Here is a 17,644-nt window from a genome sequence, read left to right on the forward strand (position 1 = left end):
CTCGTCCATCAAAGTCAGGTGTTGCCTTAAAAAATTAAATGACATCGTTTTCTCTTATGACTGTCGGTCTCTCAGTCTATCACCTGGTCTGTCTCGGTGTGGGACGGCTGAGAAGAAGGAGGGGAGGGTTGTGGGGGTGTAGGGACTGCGTGTGTGTGTGTGTGTGTGTGTGTGTGTGTGTGTGCGCGCGCGTGTGTGTGTGTGTGTGTGTGTGTGTGTGTGTGTGTGTGTGTGTTTTCCAGGAGGAGATTTTAAGATTGAGCCACATCCATCCTTCAGTCTTGTCTCACTCGGAAAGCGGACCACCTCACCATCATCATTTTATACCTCTTCATCCATCAAGGTAACTTTTTTTTTTTTGCCAACAATTATGCCACACATCGATTGCCATTCTCTGTCCTTGGATATAATTTTATTTGAGGGGAGGCACCAACATGGTTTTATGCAGTACACTGGCATAGATGTTCACAATAGTACTCCAATTACATGTCAGTTTTTTTTCCTTCCTCAGATGCAATGCACATCCTCACTCGGTTATTGTGCATCACCTTACTGGAGTAGAAGTAAGTGTCTGATGCATCATTTTAACATGTATAACTAACAAAATCGCTTTTTTTGAATGGCGTTCCATAAAAAAAAAACTGTTGATTTAAAATATCGGAATGCATCGAATTGAATCATTCCACTTTTAAATATATTGAGAAATGTATCTAATTGTCTTTTATAAATATTTGAAGGAAATGGCACATTTACTGTACTAACAAGTTGATTCAAATGTTTGTAAAATGACAACAGAAAATGTCATTGCATCATGACTTCTTAAGATCCCACTGAGTCGAACCGAATCGAATACTGTAGTTCCAATTTCAAATCGAACCAGCGTTGAATCATTTTGCGCCCCACGTATCAAAAAAAACATATTGAATCATCTGTTGTGGGGAGATGCCTTATAATTATTTATAAAATCTAAATATACCTGTATATATAATATAAATAGGCCGGTCCAGAGGTTTGTGCGTTGACCTCACAGTGCAGAGGTCGTGGGTTTGATCTCGGCTCCGGCCTCCCTGTGTGGAGTTTGCATGTTCTCCCCGGGCTTGCGTGGGTTTTCTCCGGGTACTCCAGTTTCCTCCCACATTCCGAAAACATACATGGCAGGCTGATTGAACACTCTAAGTTGTGCCTAGGTGTGTGAGAGCGGATGGTTGTTCGCCTCTGTGCGCCCTGCGATTGGCTGGCAACCGGTTCAGGGTGTCCCCTGCTTACTGCCCGAAGAGGGCTGGGATAGGCTCCAGCACGACCCATGACCCTTGTGAGGATAAAGCGGTTTAGAAAAAGGAATGGCTTGAACAAAATGCAAAATATTCAGTGATACCTTCTCCCGCAAAAATGTAATTACGCAGAAGTAATATTTTCCTAAAGGCTTTAATAATACAGTATATAAGACTGTAAATCGGATCCAATCGGTGAAACTTGTCCTCTGCTGGCAGCAGTGCTGTTTCCCGACTGGGCCTACAAGCCGGCGTGGTCGCCGGGCTCTCGTCAGGTACAGCTGTGGCATTTCCTGCTGGAGCTGCTGGGCGGCAGCGGCGGCCAGAGCGACACCATCGGCTGGGGCGGCGACTGGGGCGAGTTCGTCATCCACAACCCCGAGCGGCTGGCCCGGCTCTGGGGTGAGAGGAAGGGAAAGCCACACATGAACTATGACAAGCTGAGTCGGGCTCTAAGGTAAGGCAGCTACACATTTCTTTTTCTGCATTATTAATAAAGCAACATGACATAGAAGGTTTCGTTTCCTAATCGCTTCCGCCTTTTGCCGCCCAGAAATACGTGCGGTGTCACGGTGAAAATGAATCACATCATGACTGTGCTGTATGATGCCATATGTAGATATTACTACAACAAGCGCATCCTGCACAAGACCAAAGGCAAGCGATTCACGTACAAGTTCAACTTCAGCAAACTCGTCTTGGTCAACTTCCACCTGCCGCCATCTTGTCACTGTCTGCCACCGTCGTGCCATCAGGTCTTCATTTTCTCTCTCTCTCTCTCACCCTCACATATACACACACTTAGAAGCCCAGGCAACACATGTGAAGGATGTAGAACTCAAAGACAGTGCCAGAGCTTTACTGGTGACTGTTGCACAACTTTGATATCATGCATCCAGAGGTAGACAGATGTTTTTTAACAGCTGCTCACGGTAGTAACTGATATGACGCTCTGGCATGAAGACTCACACACATAAAAGAAAATAATTTTTGCAAATAATTTTAACCTATAGTAGCTGATGAGCATTTTGGCCATCAAGATGGGCCTTCCACATCATCCTTCATGCCTCCTTCCATCCATCCTCCAGATGCTGCCGAGCCGCCCTCTTGACTTTGCTGTCCTCCCCAGCGAGAGCCGTCTTCCGATGCAGGCATCCCGGCTTCACCTGCCACCATGCTGCCTTCCTCATCATCCTTTCACTCCTCCATTTGTCCCACAGCCACCTCTTATCCAGAACCCCTCACCATTCATCACTTGGCGGGACCACCTCAGTCGTCTGAGTCTCGGGAAGCAAACTTCACGAGAGGAGGGAGGGCTTTGACACAAGCACCATAAAGTTGTACTGAATTATTTTTGTAGATTTATCACCTTTCTTCCTCCTGCAGTAAGGAGATTGCACTCACAACGTGGCGAGCTCGTGTGTGCGTGTGTGTGAGAGAGAGAGAGAGTCAATCAACAAAAGTATTGTAATATTCTCTTGCCTTGTGTGTTTGTTTTACGACAATAAATACCTGACCGCTGACGCATTCCAACGTTTTCTTTTGGTTTTGATTTGTAAGGTTTTTAAATATACCGCTCCGGCACCGACAGCAGCGCCTTTCACGAACACTTTTGTTGAGGTAGAGATTCACCGAAGAAAGACCTTGACTGATGTTTCTTTGGCGTCGGCAAACAGCCACGGTTTAATGGATTCATACAAATTAATAGTTGTTTATGATTTATACTCAAATGAGTCTTAATCATAATTTGTTTACTTAACAAGCATCAAATTTACAAAGTACATTTGGTTCGGGTTATTTGAAACTCATTTAAACTTTTCTTACACACACAAACACACACTGACAGCAAATGCAAAATGTCCTTTATTTTAGGACATTTTATTTAAATAGCGATTCCCAAAAAGCAGTTTTTAAATAATATGTCCTTTGCCCCTCAAAACCATCTTCCCTTCATAGGCGATCTTTGGTGGAAGCAGCAATTTTGGCGCGGAATATTGCAAGTGTTTGTGTGTGCGACCTACGGCGCGGGAGTCTGTGTCCTTGTATGTGGATTATACGTAGACTTTTACGTTGTCTATACTGTATAGCCACTTAACCTTTTCATTCGACGCTTCAGGGAAAAGTCTGTAGACAACATGCAGCGCAGCATCGCGTAAGTTGTGACGAATGTTTCCTGACTGCTACTAGCTTGTTTATATGTGCAGGGCAGTGTGGAGCTAGCTCCTGGTTGCCTCACTTTTTAAATAGAACATCACTGAGTCACCTGAGTGCCTTGTAATATGTCTTAGTATATTTTGAGGTTAATATGTTGATTTGGTGGGGGTTATTTTGCCTGTGGTGTCGGTATTCGTCGAGCTAACGCCGCCTCTTGTTTAAGTGTGACGTCACATAACAAACGCGGAAGCGCTCCAGCATCTGCTGCGTACCCAACCTGCAGACCATAGGTGTCAAACTCAGGTCCTGGAGGGCCACTGCCCTGCATGTTTTCCAAGTCTCCCTGTTGCAACACACCTGATTCAAATGAACAGATCATCAGCAAGCTCTGCGGAAGCCTGACATTGAACCTGTTCATTTGAATCAGGTGTGTTGCAACAGGGAGACTTGGAAAACATGCAGGACAGCGGCCCTCCAGGACCTGAGTTGGTGTCAAACACCTATGCTGTAGATTGAAGGTACCTGTGTAATGTTGAATCATACATTTTCATTTAGACGTTTGCTGAGTTTCAACGCTGCGGTGCTGCATCATAATGACATGTCATGTGTTATAATAGTTTTAAACAAATCACAAAAGAGTTGTGTACTGAAGCAAAGTTATTGACTTTTTTTCTTGTTCTTCTAGATCCTTTTTTCAATCCAAGGTGAAGGACAAAGATGTACAGAAGACAGCCATTGACAAGCAAGTGAAAAAGTAAGATTTTGGAATACTGGACTGTGTTTCTGGGTGCTTTAAATGAACAGAAATCACGTATTGCACTGACAAAAACTAAAATAAGACGACTCTTTATTTATAGAGCACTTTAAAGACAACCACTACTGCAGACAAAGTGCTGTACATGAAGTAAAAATCTGACATATCACAACAGAGAACTTTTAAACAGTAAACATAAAAAACACTAAAACAATGCTGAGTCGAAAGCCATACAATACATGTGTTTTAAGATGAGCTTTACAGATGAACATGGGGCCGGGGGGCTTACCTAACATATAACAGGAGGTTATTCCAAAGAGCGGGAGCGGTAACAGAAAAAGCATGATCCCCTCTGAGGCTCCATTTTGTGATTGGTACCTCCAGTAGCATCTGGTCCGCTGATGTAGAGGTGCAGGAGCTCAGAGAGGTAAGATGGGGCAACAGCATTTCAAGATTTCAAGACAAATAAACTCATCTTAGCATCAACTCTAAAATGTACAGGGAGCCAGTGAAGGGAGGCCAGAATTGGCTCCCTCTTACGAACTCCAGTTAGGAGCTGTAGTTAGGAATGTTTGTGGTGTCTTACAGCGCTGCCAGAAGCCCACTCAAGGCCCAAAACGGGGTCCACCAAGAGGACTCGCCCGTCAAGAAGGTTGCCAAACGCACACGCCGCATTTTGGACAGCGACGATGATGATGATGATGAAGAAGTCATGAACGTTGGCAAACAACAAGTCAAAGAAGACGTCTTCAAGGCGGTGTCAACAACCATGTCGCTTCCGCCGCCTCCCCCGGCCCCTGCCATTCCTTCCACACCCACCTCCTCCATGTCCCCTAGCACCCCCAACTCTGTCTCGTCTTCTGATGGCATCAGCAAACGCAAAACGGGTTAGAAAAAGATGGAGCTACAAAAATCTTTGATTGATTGATTGATTGATTGGAGTATTTCTTTCTCTCTCTCTCTCGCTCTGTGCTCCATTTGTATGTATGGCTTCTGCAGCGAGGAAGATGTTCCCCAAGAGGAAGCTGGACGACAGCGGCAGTGACAGTCAAAAGGAGGACGAGGCCAACACCAATGTTCCGGCGGCAGACGATAGTCAGCGGAAAAAACGAGCCCGTGTGGACAATGGTGACACAGGTCAGCGAAGTCAACCACTGTGAAATGCAACAAAAATACCGCAAACTACTCATCTTTTGCTTACACGGAATGGAGCTAGCCGATTGGGGGAGTGTTTTCAGACCAATGTTGCCACCTAGTGGCACCGAATGTGTATTGCCACTTTAAATGGAAAAAGAAGTGAACCACCTGATCTGTGTCTAAAGTTGTAATGTTTTGATGTGAAAGAAAAATTGGCTAAAATCTGCAGATTTTGCTGATTATGAAAGTGCGAACAATGGCCGATTAGATCGGCTAATATCGGCCGATTAGATCGGGTCTAGTTATCACACATCACAGCTCAACCGAACTCACTGCTGAAGTCACACAAAATCCACAGAAGTCTCCCGAGACTTTAAAGCAGGAAGTGCATTCAAATGCCGGGAAGAAAATAAATGTGAGTCCCGAATGGAAAGCTGACCGCTAAATCAAAATGCTGTCGTGAGCTTGAACGGGTTCGCCGCTATTCCGACCTTGCTGCCTTTTTGTCGCCACCCTCTATTTTCCCGGGAGTGGGCCTGGGTCGCCCTCGCTCAACACGGCTGATCCAACCTCGTTTTGTGCGCAGACGAGTTTGCAGAGGAAGAAAGAGACGACAGCGAGGCAGCGCCGGAGCAAGTGAGGACGCCGGATCAAGACAGAGAGAAAGCGGAAGAGATTGAAAAAAAGCTGGAGGAAGACAAGAATGATGACAAGGCCACAAAAGAGGAAGCCAAGAAAGCTCACATCAGCAGCTTCTTTGGTCAGTGCACCTGAAAATGCCATTCAGATATCTGTCATGTTGCATAACAACAAAGTTTATTTTTAGCTCCCAGAAAGGCTGCAGGGAAGACGGAGAAAAAGAGTGAAAGAGAGAAGAAGACAGAAACGACGACTTCGACTTCCTCCATGAATGAGGACAGCAAAGATGTTAAAAGGTATGCTAACAGGAAATGATGGCTAACAGGAAGTGACAGCTAACATAAATTGACAGCGAACAAGTAATGACAGCAAACAGGAAGTGACAGATAATAGGAAGTGATGTAGCTGGAAGTGATGGCTAACAGGAAGCCACAGCTAGCACAAGGTAGATTTCATTTTTGTGATCCCCCCCCCCCCCCCTCCCCCAACAGTGAGTCGACGGAAACGGACTACAACCCGTCCAGACCCAACTACCACCCACTCGAGCATGCCTGCTGGAAGGAGGGACAAAAGTTGGTCTTTAACACACATGAGAACCTTTTACGAACCCACTTTTTAGCCGCCCGTCCCCTTGTTGCTTCTACGTCAGTTTTTTACATCTGTATTCATTTTGAGTCGCCCGCTATTTACCCGCGCATCTGCTTTCACCCACTTATTCCCCCCACCTTTGAACAACTTTTCTACTTTTTACTCAGACTTACTCGCCTTTTACTTACTCCTCATCCACCCTTTTTTTTTGTTTGTTTTTTTTTTGCTCTTCCACTTTACTTTTTTGCAAGTCATGTGTGACCTGGTTTTCCTCCAGGGTGCCTTACCTGGCGCTGGCTCGCACCTTTGAGAAGATCGAAGAGGACTCTGGCAGGTGAGAGCGCAAGACGGCGGCAGGAACGATACGGATGGATGAATATGCGCTAAGAAGCTCTCAGTGAGGAAAAACTGTTTGGATGTGGTCATGTGTTTCTGTGCTTTTCATTTTTATTTTATTGTTTTTAATGAACTGATTAAGTCTGGGACCAGTGTTAGAAAAAAAAAAAAGTGTACATTGAAGAGGATCTGTAAGTGAAGCCCACTGCCTTTCAAAACATTGCAAAGCGCTTTCACAGACGTTTTGACCGCTTTCCATGTGAGACTTAAATCCGCCGCAGACAGACAAATCTTGTTAGCTGCATTGCCGTGTTTGAAGCCTCAAATTTTTTTTATTTTTTTCCTTGGCTTTTCTTCTATCAGACTGAGAAACATCGAGACTCTGGCCAACCTGTTCCGCTCAGTGCTGCTGCTTTCTCCAGGTAAACGCCCCCTTTGTTGTGGCGGCTGGCGGCTGCTACCTGCAAAGCGCCGTGAAATGAATCTTCTTTTCTTGTATGTTTGGGTTTGTGTGTTTGTGTGTGGGCGAGATGGTCTCACTGCATTAATCGGCACCACATACTACATCATGCACAAGCAATATTATACAGCTTGTGTGGAAACCTTGCGGAAGATGTTTTACTCTTTGTAATGTAATGCGTCTGCGTGTGTGTGTGTGTGTAGACGACCTGCTGTGCTGCATCTACTTGTGTCTAAACCAGTTGGGACCTGCCTACCTCGGCGTGGAGCTTGGCATCGGAGAGACGGTGCTGATGAAAGCTGTTGCGCAGGCCACGGGTAACATGGACACGCACACACACACACACACACACGCAGTCTTGCACAGCATATTCTCACATTTACTCTCACACACACATCCTCACGCACACATTCAGGTACTTTCTCTTAGACCCGTATACATTCATTCACACATCACTCTCATAAATACACATTCTCACATTAACACATTTTCACACGCATAAAATTTAATGACACACTGTCTCTTGCAAATTTATACATGCGCACACACTCTTATTTCACATTCATACAGGACACATTCTCATATTCACTCTCACACATGCTTTTTCATACAGATATGCCCAATAAATTCATCCAAACTTGATCTCTCACATACATTTACACACACACGCACACACCTACTCATTCTCACACACTCACACCCATGATTGTGTGTGTTATCCACCCCACCGCTTCTCTGCGGTTGCTAGGGCGACAGCTGGACAAGATCAAGGCAGAGGCTCAGGAGCGCGGGGACCTTGGTCTGGTGGCCGAGAGCTCCCGCAGCAACCAGCGCACCATGTTCAGGCCGGCCAGCCTGACGGTGGGCGGCGTCTTCAAGAAGCTCAAGGAGATCGCAAGCATGAGCGGCAATTCGGTGAGATGACAGAGCTAGCTTAGCTTTAGCATAAATGCTGAAAAACAAGTGCTATAGGATTGCGAGTCAAAATGTTTATGTTGCGACTCATTGTCACACAATAAATAGCAAAGCGAAGAATCACAGCTTTTTAAGTCTTTTCAATAAGAGATCTGTGCAGACCGTCCCATAACGCTTTGCTGGGCTGGACGTACGTACTTCCACGTGCTTGTGTCACCCACATGCGGCTGCTCCTTACGCCACACCAGCTAGCTTGTGATGAGCTTTCGCTGGTGTGGCTAAAACATACTGAGGAGTCGCTGCTAAGCCAGTCATCGTGGCGGAAAATATGCAACTGTTCCTACAAATATTGTTCTTACAAAGCAATGACGAGTTGTCATTTACCAAAGACTGAGAGCCCTAAAATTGACATGTAGTCATGAAACACCAGCATCAAGGTCTTCGGAGATTCGAGTACACTTGATACTCATGTCTAGTCGGGATTGCATTAAAACAAAGCTATCCAACTTTTAACACCACAATAGCAGCCAATTTCATTTCGTGCCTGGTGAGAAAATTATACACATACTTGGTAATGACACATCGGCATCGTGTGTGTGTGCTCTCCTGATTGGTTACGTTGGCATTGCGCCTAGAGAAGAAAACAGCCTTTCTGAGTAACTGTTCACTGTAGTGACTGATGCGCAACGTTTGACTTCACAATTCACGGAAGAAGATAGTTGCTTTGAACCTCAGTCTGATGTGCAACGTTTGACATCAAGTCTCATGCGGCAACCACTTTTCGGTTGATAAACGCGCCCTCGAGCAATGAACACCCTCTCCTTTCCTTTTTCGGTGGAGTTTGTTTCTTTCCTTTGACCTCAAGTCTTTGCTGCCCGTTCCTGAATGCTAATGCCGTCCCTCTGCCGCCGCAGGCCATGAATAAGAAGATCGACATCATCAAAGGACTCTTTGTGGCCTGCCGCTTCTCCGAGGCCCGCTACATCGTCAGGTAACGGGAGGAGCGTCGCCACTTGAGCCCAGACCGATTTGTCAACTCCTAACCGGCTGTGATTAATTGACAGGTCATTAGCCGGGAAGCTGCGGATCGGATTGGCCGAGCAGAGTGTCCTGTCGGCGTTGAGTCAAGCCGTGTGCCTCACTACACCCCAGAAAGGTACGCTTGCTTGGTTGTGGTGTAAAATATGTGCAGCGGTGACTACGGTGAACAGTACTTTCGTCAACCATCTTTATCATCATGACTGGTTTCCACTCACAACTACTAACCAGTAGGTGGCAGTGTATAGGATGACACAGTGTATGTGAAAACACTGATGCCCATTGTTGTGACTGATGTGTGCACCTTTCACATCAAGGTTGATGCATCTAGAAGAAAACCTTTTTTTTTTTTTTCCCCCCCAATCCCTCTTCCTACTTTAGTAGACATAATTAGCTTTTTTCACCCCTTAAGCTTATGTAAGAATCATCCAGTGTGATGTCAGGACGCCTTTTTGGAGAAGTCAATCATCCAGAGAGTCGTCCCCCTTATCGTCGGATGAAACACGAGTTCCATTTTCCTCTCGGTTGCTCCACTTGATGTACTTTTTTTCTTTTTCTGCTGGGGGTGGGGGTGGAGGGGTCGAATTGTGTTACCCATGCGGCATTTAAATAATGCACCCTCCGAGGTCAGAAAGGGGCCATGTTTGATTTAAAGAGCGCGTATAAATATGATTAAATACCCTTTATCGGAGTCACTGAAGAATTTGAAAACATCTCCTTTTCCTGCTTCGAAGTCCCCCAAACGCTCGAGAATGTGATGATTGGGAATTAGGAACATGTACGTTTTTTTTTTAAACTCATTGCTGACGGGCTTCGTCTTCTCACCAGATGCTATCTCTCTCACCCACACACACAGCCAATTAATTTGTTTTAACGCCAAGCGAATTAGCATTCAGAACTCATTCGCCAGCGCTTTAATAAGAGCCAATTAGACCCAGGGCTCAGTGGGTAGATTTGCATTGATCTGCAGCCCGCGCCGGAAATGTTACGCTTAATATTTGATATTTATTTGTTTATTTTCCAGCTGAAGCGTTATCTAATCAGGCAGGTTAATATGTGAGCGCTACATCCCCGGCCTAATGCAATATGCTTTGGAATAGCCTATGATTAACGCCGGTGCTGTTCCACTCCTGTCCCACGTGAGGGCGCTAATGTACCTTTGACTCCTTTTGCCAACTTTTTAATGAAATAAGACAAAACAAGCTAAACAAAAAAAAATGTCTGTAAATAGATGTAAACTGCTTTTGTACTTTGTGGTTACTGATGAGTAATATTGAAATCCACGGCTCATGCCCTTTGAAATAAAACACCTTAAAAAAATTATATTCCACTCTCGTGACTGATGCACAATTTGGGCGTAAATACTCAACACATAGGAAACAGTGTTTTTTTTTTTTTATTAGTCCACTGTAGTGACTGATATAAAGCATTTGATGTTTCGTTTGTATTATGTTCAATAAACAAACGAAACGAAAAACATCAGAACTCGTGTCTGGAAGAATATTGCTTATTTCAATGACTTGTTACTCACTGGCGTCCCAAGACTTTTGCCCATTCCCCATACATGCCTGCCAATATAATCCCTGTGTGGTATTGGGAGGTGGCTCATTAAATCACAAATGGACCCCGCAGTTCTTGTAAACAAAACGAGGGGTAAACCATAAAAAGACCACTGATGCCACCCTGGTGCGTTATACAATCTGCCAACCGTGTCGACACACAAGCCTGTTTGGCTCACAAAAGAATAGACACCGAGTGATATGTTTTGTTCCAGGTAACTGTCCTGCCGTGATGGACGCCGGGAAAGGGATGACCACCGAGAGCAGGCGTGCTTGGATCGAAGAGAAGAATCTTATTTTGAAACAGACTTACTGGTAAGGACAGCTGACTTTCCAGTTCGTAAAAAATAAACAAAAACAAATCAGGATATCTTGTCACATTAATATTTTCATTTTTTTGTTGTTGAAAAATAAAACGGAATATTTTTTCAATAAAAGTGGCAAGATCTTGTCAGGTCCTCTTTTTAAAAAAACTAAACAAAAAGTAGCAGTAATTCTAAACTGCTCTTTAAACACACACGGCGCAGCAACACATAGAGCAAACATTACTCACAGACAATCTCTCTCCTCCACTACTATTACAGGTAGATGGACACATTTTGATGTTACTTTCACAATATTGTATTTTTTTTTTCTCATGACAATCTTTTAAGAATCCAAAAATATTTTTTCCACCAAAATCTATTTGTCAGTATGTGGTATAAGCCCGTAAAAACGATCGAACGAAAAATCTGCCAAGTTGCAGGGCCACAACGATGAACCGCAACATAGCGGAGAACACTGTATTTCGAACTCCTTGTGTTTATTACCCCTGTAATTCCCCCCCCCCCTTTTTTTTTTGTACAGTGAGATGCCCAACTACGACATTCTTATCCCCGTTCTTCTTAAAGAAGGCATCGACAAGCTGCCCGATCACTGCAAACTCACCCCAGGTAAATGACCAATCAAGAGGCTGGAAAGATAATGCAAGTGTTTATTGATCTGTTTGCTGGAGGCCAACTGATAATGATAAGCAATTATTCCTGATTACACAACCCGATAAGGATCTGCTATGTAAAAGGACCTGTAAGCATCTCTAAGTGGTGCTTATTGATTTTACGGAAGCCATTTTGCTATGAAGCAGCCATCTTAGGCTCAGTTTGGGGTTTTTCAAAGACAAACTCCTCTTTTAAAGGCAGTTTCACCTATCAGTGAGTTTAATTCAATTTAATAGCGGCGTCTATCGTGAGTAGACCCCCACAAAAAAGGTTTTGGAGCGCATGATCAAAAATATTTGTAGAACCCATGACCAAAAACACAGGAAGTCTGCCATTTTGTCATAAAGCGGCCATTTTGGACATTTCCAGTGGTCTTTCAAATACAAATTCCTCCCTGAGGGCAGTTTCAGAATTCCATGTAAAAGCAAAGTCTATCATGAAGAGACCAACCAAAAAGTCTCAGTAACCAATGCCCGAAAAAACACCGGAAGTCTGCCATTTTATTTTGGTCATTTCCATGAGTCCTTCAAAGAGGAATTCTTATCAAGAGTGACCATGAACTCTTTCCCGTCCTTCTCCTTTCCTCCTGCACCCCTCTTCACCTGCCCCTCCGCGTGGCAGGCGTACCCCTGAGGCCCATGCTGGCGCACCCCACTAAGGGAGTCGGGGAGGTGATGAAACGCTTCGACGAGGCGGCGTTCACCTGCGAGTACAAATATGATGGCGAGCGCGCGCAAGTGAGTTTCATTTGTGTGATTGTGAAGTGCTTTACACACACACACACACACACACGCACAAACACAGTGTTCACTGGAGTAGGGTGTTCTCCACTGCGCACCTATTCTTTCAAGATAAACATTAGCGCTGCTGTACCCTTGGGCTTGCTGGTAGAAAAAGCGCGGCGCTTCTAAAGGAAGGATGATGAAGAGGAGCTTTTATTTTCGATTGAAGAAAGAGGCGAGAGAGAGACATAAGAGAGGAAGAAGCAAACATGTAAGACACAACAGGAGGCCTCTGCATAAAGAGACGCAGATTGTAATGCAAGCCCATCCAGCTTGGAGCGTTAATTCCGGACAGTCATGCCTGTAAAGAGCCTTTGATCTGGGCTCCATCCAAAACTCAAAGCCTTTTGCAGTTGTTGTTTCACGTAATGGCCAGCAGGGGAACTCATAATACAGTTCTTTCTTGTACTCGCTCACTTGGAGTCTGTGTGTGTGTGTGTGTGTGTGTGTGTGTGTGTGTCTGTGTGTGTGTGTGTGTGTGTGGTGAATAACAACAGTAGCCACCCATCAAATCAGTCAAGTGAGTGATTGTCTGCATATTTGGTGGGTTCATTCGTCAACGTCGACGCTCATTGATCAGCGTGCAAGGAGAAAAGGGCAGTAATTGAGACAGCGAGTCGACATCTGCAGCGTCGGTCAGTGTTGACGCGTTGGTCTGCAGGATTGATGTGTGCGTCTTCAACTGATAATGTGTTTTAGCTCATACAGGTGATCGTTTTTTGTTGTTGGTTTTTTTTGCCGGTTCTGTATGAATTGTCCTGTAGTGCCAATCACACATTTCATTTTGATGAAGCACTTTTTGACCTATTCAAAGGCACTTTGAGGTTTTTTATTTTTACTTTTTTTGATTGATCTTGATATTTTTTTTAATGATAAGATATAGATTATCATTTGTATTTATACACTCACACACGCACACACATACATACATTTATATTATTTACCAATACAATTATAATAGCCATGAGTTATTCATGGACGTATTCAGTTCAGCAATTTAATACATAGTTATTCAAGTTTTTTTTATTTATTTTATTTTTTACATACAATATTTATCTTGTGTATTTTTCTTTTTTATTTACTGTTTTCATTAGTTTTTTTAAATAACAAATAATTTACTCTCAGGTTGACAAGAGTCCAAGTTTTGGCTCACGGTGGCAGAAGGGCTGGAATTGAACAAAATGTCACATCCCAGTTGTACGGTTATCGCTAACGGTTCGCTATCCCCTATTTGTATTCATCGGAGCGACCACTACTCACAACAATGGCAGAGCAGTCGCTTCTGTCTTTTGTGTTGACTTTTCATGTAGTGCACACACCAGCTCCAGATTATTTCTACTTGTACGCCTCTTGAGCAGATCAGCCGCCGCTACGGATGCCAGCATGTGGCCAAACAAAAACGTCAAATCTCGCAGCAATTAGGCTCCTCTCTCGGCACAGGGGAGTGAGGAAAACAGACGGCCCAAAGCTGGCAAATGAGCTGAAACGTCTTTTGGACGAGGCGAGTTTAAATGTCTGGAATGTTTGAGGCACTTTCCAGCCCCGGCAGCATCTGTTTCCTTGGCGACTTTGCCTGCCGTTGTCGTTTTGTTCCAGAGCTAAAATGCAGTTTGACGTCTCGGGCCCAGCCGTTACGAGCGGCACGTAAGCAAGTCGTCATGTGAGTGACAATGTCCCTAAATGAAACATATGGGTGCAGATTTAGGAGAGCTGTAATTAAATTTTGTCGCGTGTCACAAGAAAATGTTGGCTAAATTATAAACCTGTGCATGGGAAGTTATGTTTGTATCTGAATTTAATGGTGTACTTTTTGATCTTGTAACCTTGCCTTTCCGTCATGGGAAAGTGTTTGTTCCTTTTTGTTCCGCTTTTATTTGTTGTTTTAAACAAACTGGAAGAAGAATCCACATGCTAACAGCTGCCCAATGGCCTCAACTCACATCGAGTAATTCAACAAATGCAAATTGGTGTAACAGCCAGCCACTGCTACACTCCAATTCTCTGACACCCACATCACTCACCAGGCCAGGCCCTGCCTTTTCAAGCCATCCACACACAGAAGTCACAGATACTACAGTAGAACATGAGGACAAACAAATTTTTGGGTGAATAATTGATTTTGGGTGAATAATTGATAATTAATAATCCGTAGGACACCCTATTCAAAAAATATCTATGTCTAAATCTCTGGCTGTTATTATTAACACTGAAAATCCTACTGAGGATGTTACGAAGTGTAATCTTAGGCGCCAAATTTCATTCAAAACCTGTATTTGTTCAATATATCAGTGTAAATAAAAATATGTCTGGAGGACTGTTTTTTGAAGTGTGCGCTTTTGAAGTGTCTTGTGTCATTTTAATAACCAGCCAGCCGTTTATTGATAATGCTACTGCCTTATTTGGGTCAGGAATGAGACTTTGTCAATTTGTGTTGATCGTTATCCCTATTTTAGCTGATGAAGTATTTTCGGAGGTTATTTTGTCACTGTCATAATTATTTAAACCTTGGTAAAGGTCTACGACGCGACGTTCTTTGAAATGTCTGGATCCTAGCCATTTTATTGACTTAGCCAGGAAAATGTTCCCTTACATTTTATTGAGTCATCGTTGAGCCGAATCCACATTTTCACTGTTGGTGTTTTGCTTTGCCGGACAGATTCACATCCTGGAGAGCGGCGAGGTTCGGATATTTAGCCGCAACCAGGAGGACAACACCAGCAAGTACCCTGACGTCATCTCTCGGATCCCCAAGGTAAAAAAGCATGTCAAAATGTCGCAAAATATAATCAATGCGGCTGGTGGATCATTGCTCCATTCACGTTACACCCACTTGCTTTGTTGAAATATTTAGACTGATATGGATTTTTTTTAAGCTAATGCAGATTCTAATATTTTGCAGAATAAACTTCTGATTAGTTTAAAACATATATTGTACCTTCATTGGCCGGCCAATTAACCGGTCGCGCCCAAATTTCGACTTTTCCGTTTAAAATAATCACTTCACTTGTTTGAGTGAACTACATTATGCCGCCATCGTGTCAAGAGGGAGCAACGACACAGCATAACCTCCTGGATGGAAAGTTTCACATAGTGATTTTGCCTAACTAATCTTTGAAACCCGAAATACACCACAAACCATCATGCCCAAACCACTTCAATGCACAAGTAATTTCAAAACAATTTTATATATATAACATTGCCCTGCAAGGGGAAGTCAAGTCGGCAAATGTGTTTGCAATAAAATGTTTAGTATGTTCACACAGTGCCCCCCACTAGTCTAAGCATGGTAGCCTGATCAAAAATCTGTTTGCGGAATCAGAATTAAGAAAATGATTCCATCTTTATGAGAGGGAAGAAATTTCATCTGTGCTATATGTTGCACATTTGACAATAAAGTTGTACTTGATATTAGGAGGCTGCTGCTGTCGACTCTAACTGACCTCTAAGTGCCCTCTTAGAGGTCAGTTAGACCTCTAAGAGGGCAATAACTGCTCACTATGTGGCGATGGTGAGCTGTATTTTTCATGCACTTTGTATTTGCGGTGTATCTTATTTTGAAGGAACGTTTAAACGTTACCATCGTGACCGGAGAACATTGCGGACACATAGGACGTTCCCCGTGTCAGGCTTTGTGTTTCTTATTATGTTTAGAAAATACCACAGTTTTCATACGGGTCATATCATATTATTTTGTTGTATTTATCCGGCCTTAAAGGTTCCCTGACAATATTGTCTGACATTAAAACGGTCCGTGGGGCAAAAAAGGTTGGGAACCACTGCTCTCGATGCTTTATTTTCTAAAAATACTGTATATGGATTGCATATGACTATGTTTTGTTGGGCACTTTCTATATACAGTACATAATAATGTGAGTGACACCAACTCAATGGACCGCTAATTAAAAAAACAACAACCTACCTCCACCTAAAGTTCTTCCGAGTCCAACTGTCAGCCTTTTTGCTTAGTCTGGAGCTGCCATTTGGTGTTTTTCGCTTGGACGTTTAAGCTGACAATCGCAAGATGATCCACTGTACCAGCACGGCGAGTCAGCCCAATGTTAACCGAGAGTGAGCGCTCGCTTCTTTGGCGCCCACTGAGCCCCCCCCCCTGGCTACTGTCTAGTCAGGAACTGCAATTAAATAGCAAATGAGGCTACATGGGTTTATTAGAGCCGTTCTCATTCACGCTTGTTGGCACGCAGCTGTTACTGAAATGTCACTCGTATATCTGCGGGCCCGTGCTTTGATTGCGTTAAAATATTTAATTGAGTTACTCGCACAATTGCGTCACTCAGTAGAGTTTGTTTGTTTGTTGTGCCGTGTAGTTGCCCTCATTCACAGCGCGGCGAAGCTTCGCCAAGTGACGAAAAGGCTTCCCGATGTGTGCGGCACAACCTTCGAAGCAAGTTTTCATGTTGTCAGCTTTGGATGGAAGTCCAGTTCGACTATGACTGAGATGTATGAAATTCAAATGAATATTTCCAATTAAGAAATACTGTAAATCTAAAACGTCCATTCCGGACACTCCACATCATTAACAGCAATTACATTTACAGAGCATAACGATAGCATTACAAGCAAATAGAGTGCGAAATTAATACAAACGTCTAATGAGGCGGATAAAGTTCAAGGGGAGCCATTTTCGAGCATTCTCTTGAATTCAGCAACAGCGTTTCTTGCCAGCACTCCGAACTTTCTGTCATACTGTGTAAAAATTGGCCAAGAGGCAGCGGCTTTTCTTAATAACTCGAGATATAAAACAAGCCTCCCGCCCCTCCTCTCACGCCGGTGACACTTCACTTAACTCCGATGGTGTGGAATGCATTGCGAGTGATTTACTGTTTTTGTCCCTCGCTAGATTTGCGCGGGGGGTTGGGGGGTAAGGGGGGGGGGGAATGGACAGTCAGTCAATCATGTGAACAGGGATTTGGAATTAGCTTTGGGTTGTCACGGCGACGCGGCCACACAATGAATGTCTGGAGCAAGGCAGCTTCCGGCGAGACGGCGCTTTGCATTTCAATGAGTCCAAAGTGG

At 43.9% G+C, this 17,644-nt stretch overlaps 2 protein-coding genes across 9 annotated transcripts in view; both read left to right on the forward strand.

Annotated features, from left to right (window-relative positions):
- Window positions 1-135: 135 nt before the first annotated feature.
- LOC147194559 (uncharacterized) lies at window positions 136-2,800 on the forward strand. 5 transcript variants are annotated; one of them, XM_086129996.1, is made up of 5 exons: window positions 142-343; window positions 512-563; window positions 1,494-1,728; window positions 1,825-2,026; window positions 2,360-2,800. In XM_086129996.1, exons 2-5 carry the CDS (start codon window positions 512-514, stop codon window positions 2,591-2,593), a joined length of 723 nt encoding a protein of 240 aa, XP_085986122.1. In that variant the 5' UTR covers window positions 142-343; the 3' UTR covers window positions 2,594-2,800. The 5 variants fall into 5 exon arrangements, with proteins under 5 accessions (XP_085986119.1, XP_085986122.1, XP_085986118.1 ...); XM_086129995.1 differs by having other exon boundaries at window positions 145-343; window positions 1,491-1,728; XM_086129993.1 differs by having other exon boundaries at window positions 136-563.
- A 438-nt stretch (window positions 2,801-3,238) lies between these two features.
- Window positions 3,239-17,644, forward strand: part of lig1 (ligase I, DNA, ATP-dependent) — a 30,542-nt gene continuing 16,136 nt past the window's right edge. For all 4 annotated transcript variants that reach the window (XR_015102924.1, XM_086129988.1, XM_086129989.1 and 1 more), the window contains exons 1-17: window positions 3,239-3,423; window positions 4,111-4,179; window positions 4,768-5,066; window positions 5,179-5,316; window positions 5,903-6,076; window positions 6,143-6,251; window positions 6,447-6,527; window positions 6,821-6,877; window positions 7,243-7,301; window positions 7,543-7,656; window positions 8,088-8,254; window positions 9,169-9,245; window positions 9,319-9,410; window positions 11,067-11,166; window positions 11,698-11,783; window positions 12,450-12,565; window positions 15,267-15,362. Coding sequence is in view for 3 of the 4 variants with exons in the window: in XM_086129988.1 (XP_085986114.1) it covers window positions 3,407-3,423; window positions 4,111-4,179; window positions 4,768-5,066; window positions 5,179-5,316; window positions 5,903-6,076; window positions 6,143-6,251; window positions 6,447-6,527; window positions 6,821-6,877; window positions 7,243-7,301; window positions 7,543-7,656; window positions 8,088-8,254; window positions 9,169-9,245; window positions 9,319-9,410; window positions 11,067-11,166; window positions 11,698-11,783; window positions 12,450-12,565; window positions 15,267-15,362 (1,851 nt within the window). In the remaining variant the exon portion in view is untranslated. The remainder of the gene's footprint in view (window positions 3,424-4,110; window positions 4,180-4,767; window positions 5,067-5,178; window positions 5,317-5,902; window positions 6,077-6,142; window positions 6,252-6,446; window positions 6,528-6,820; window positions 6,878-7,242; window positions 7,302-7,542; window positions 7,657-8,087; window positions 8,255-9,168; window positions 9,246-9,318; window positions 9,411-11,066; window positions 11,167-11,697; window positions 11,784-12,449; window positions 12,566-15,266; window positions 15,363-17,644) is intronic.

The sequence above is a fragment of the Hippocampus guttulatus genome, chromosome 14 (genome assembly GCF_054856545.1).
Source record: "Hippocampus guttulatus isolate MCC_2025c chromosome 14, RoL_Hgut_1.0, whole genome shotgun sequence".
Lineage (NCBI taxonomy): Eukaryota > Metazoa > Chordata > Actinopteri > Syngnathiformes > Syngnathidae > Hippocampus > Hippocampus guttulatus.

Bases quoted from the DNA above. Each gene is read 5' to 3' on its own strand.
- LOC147194559 (XM_086129992.1), top strand. From the start codon at position 371: ATGCCACACATCGATTGCCATTCTCTGTCCTTGGATATAATTTTATTT. The intron at 564-1,490 runs GTAAGTGTCTGA...CTCTGCTGGCAG, and splicing joins ATCACCTTACTGGAGTAGAA to CAGTGCTGTTTCCCGACTGG. The intron at 1,729-1,824 runs GTAAGGCAGCTA...TTTGCCGCCCAG, and splicing joins AAGCTGAGTCGGGCTCTAAG to AAATACGTGCGGTGTCACGG.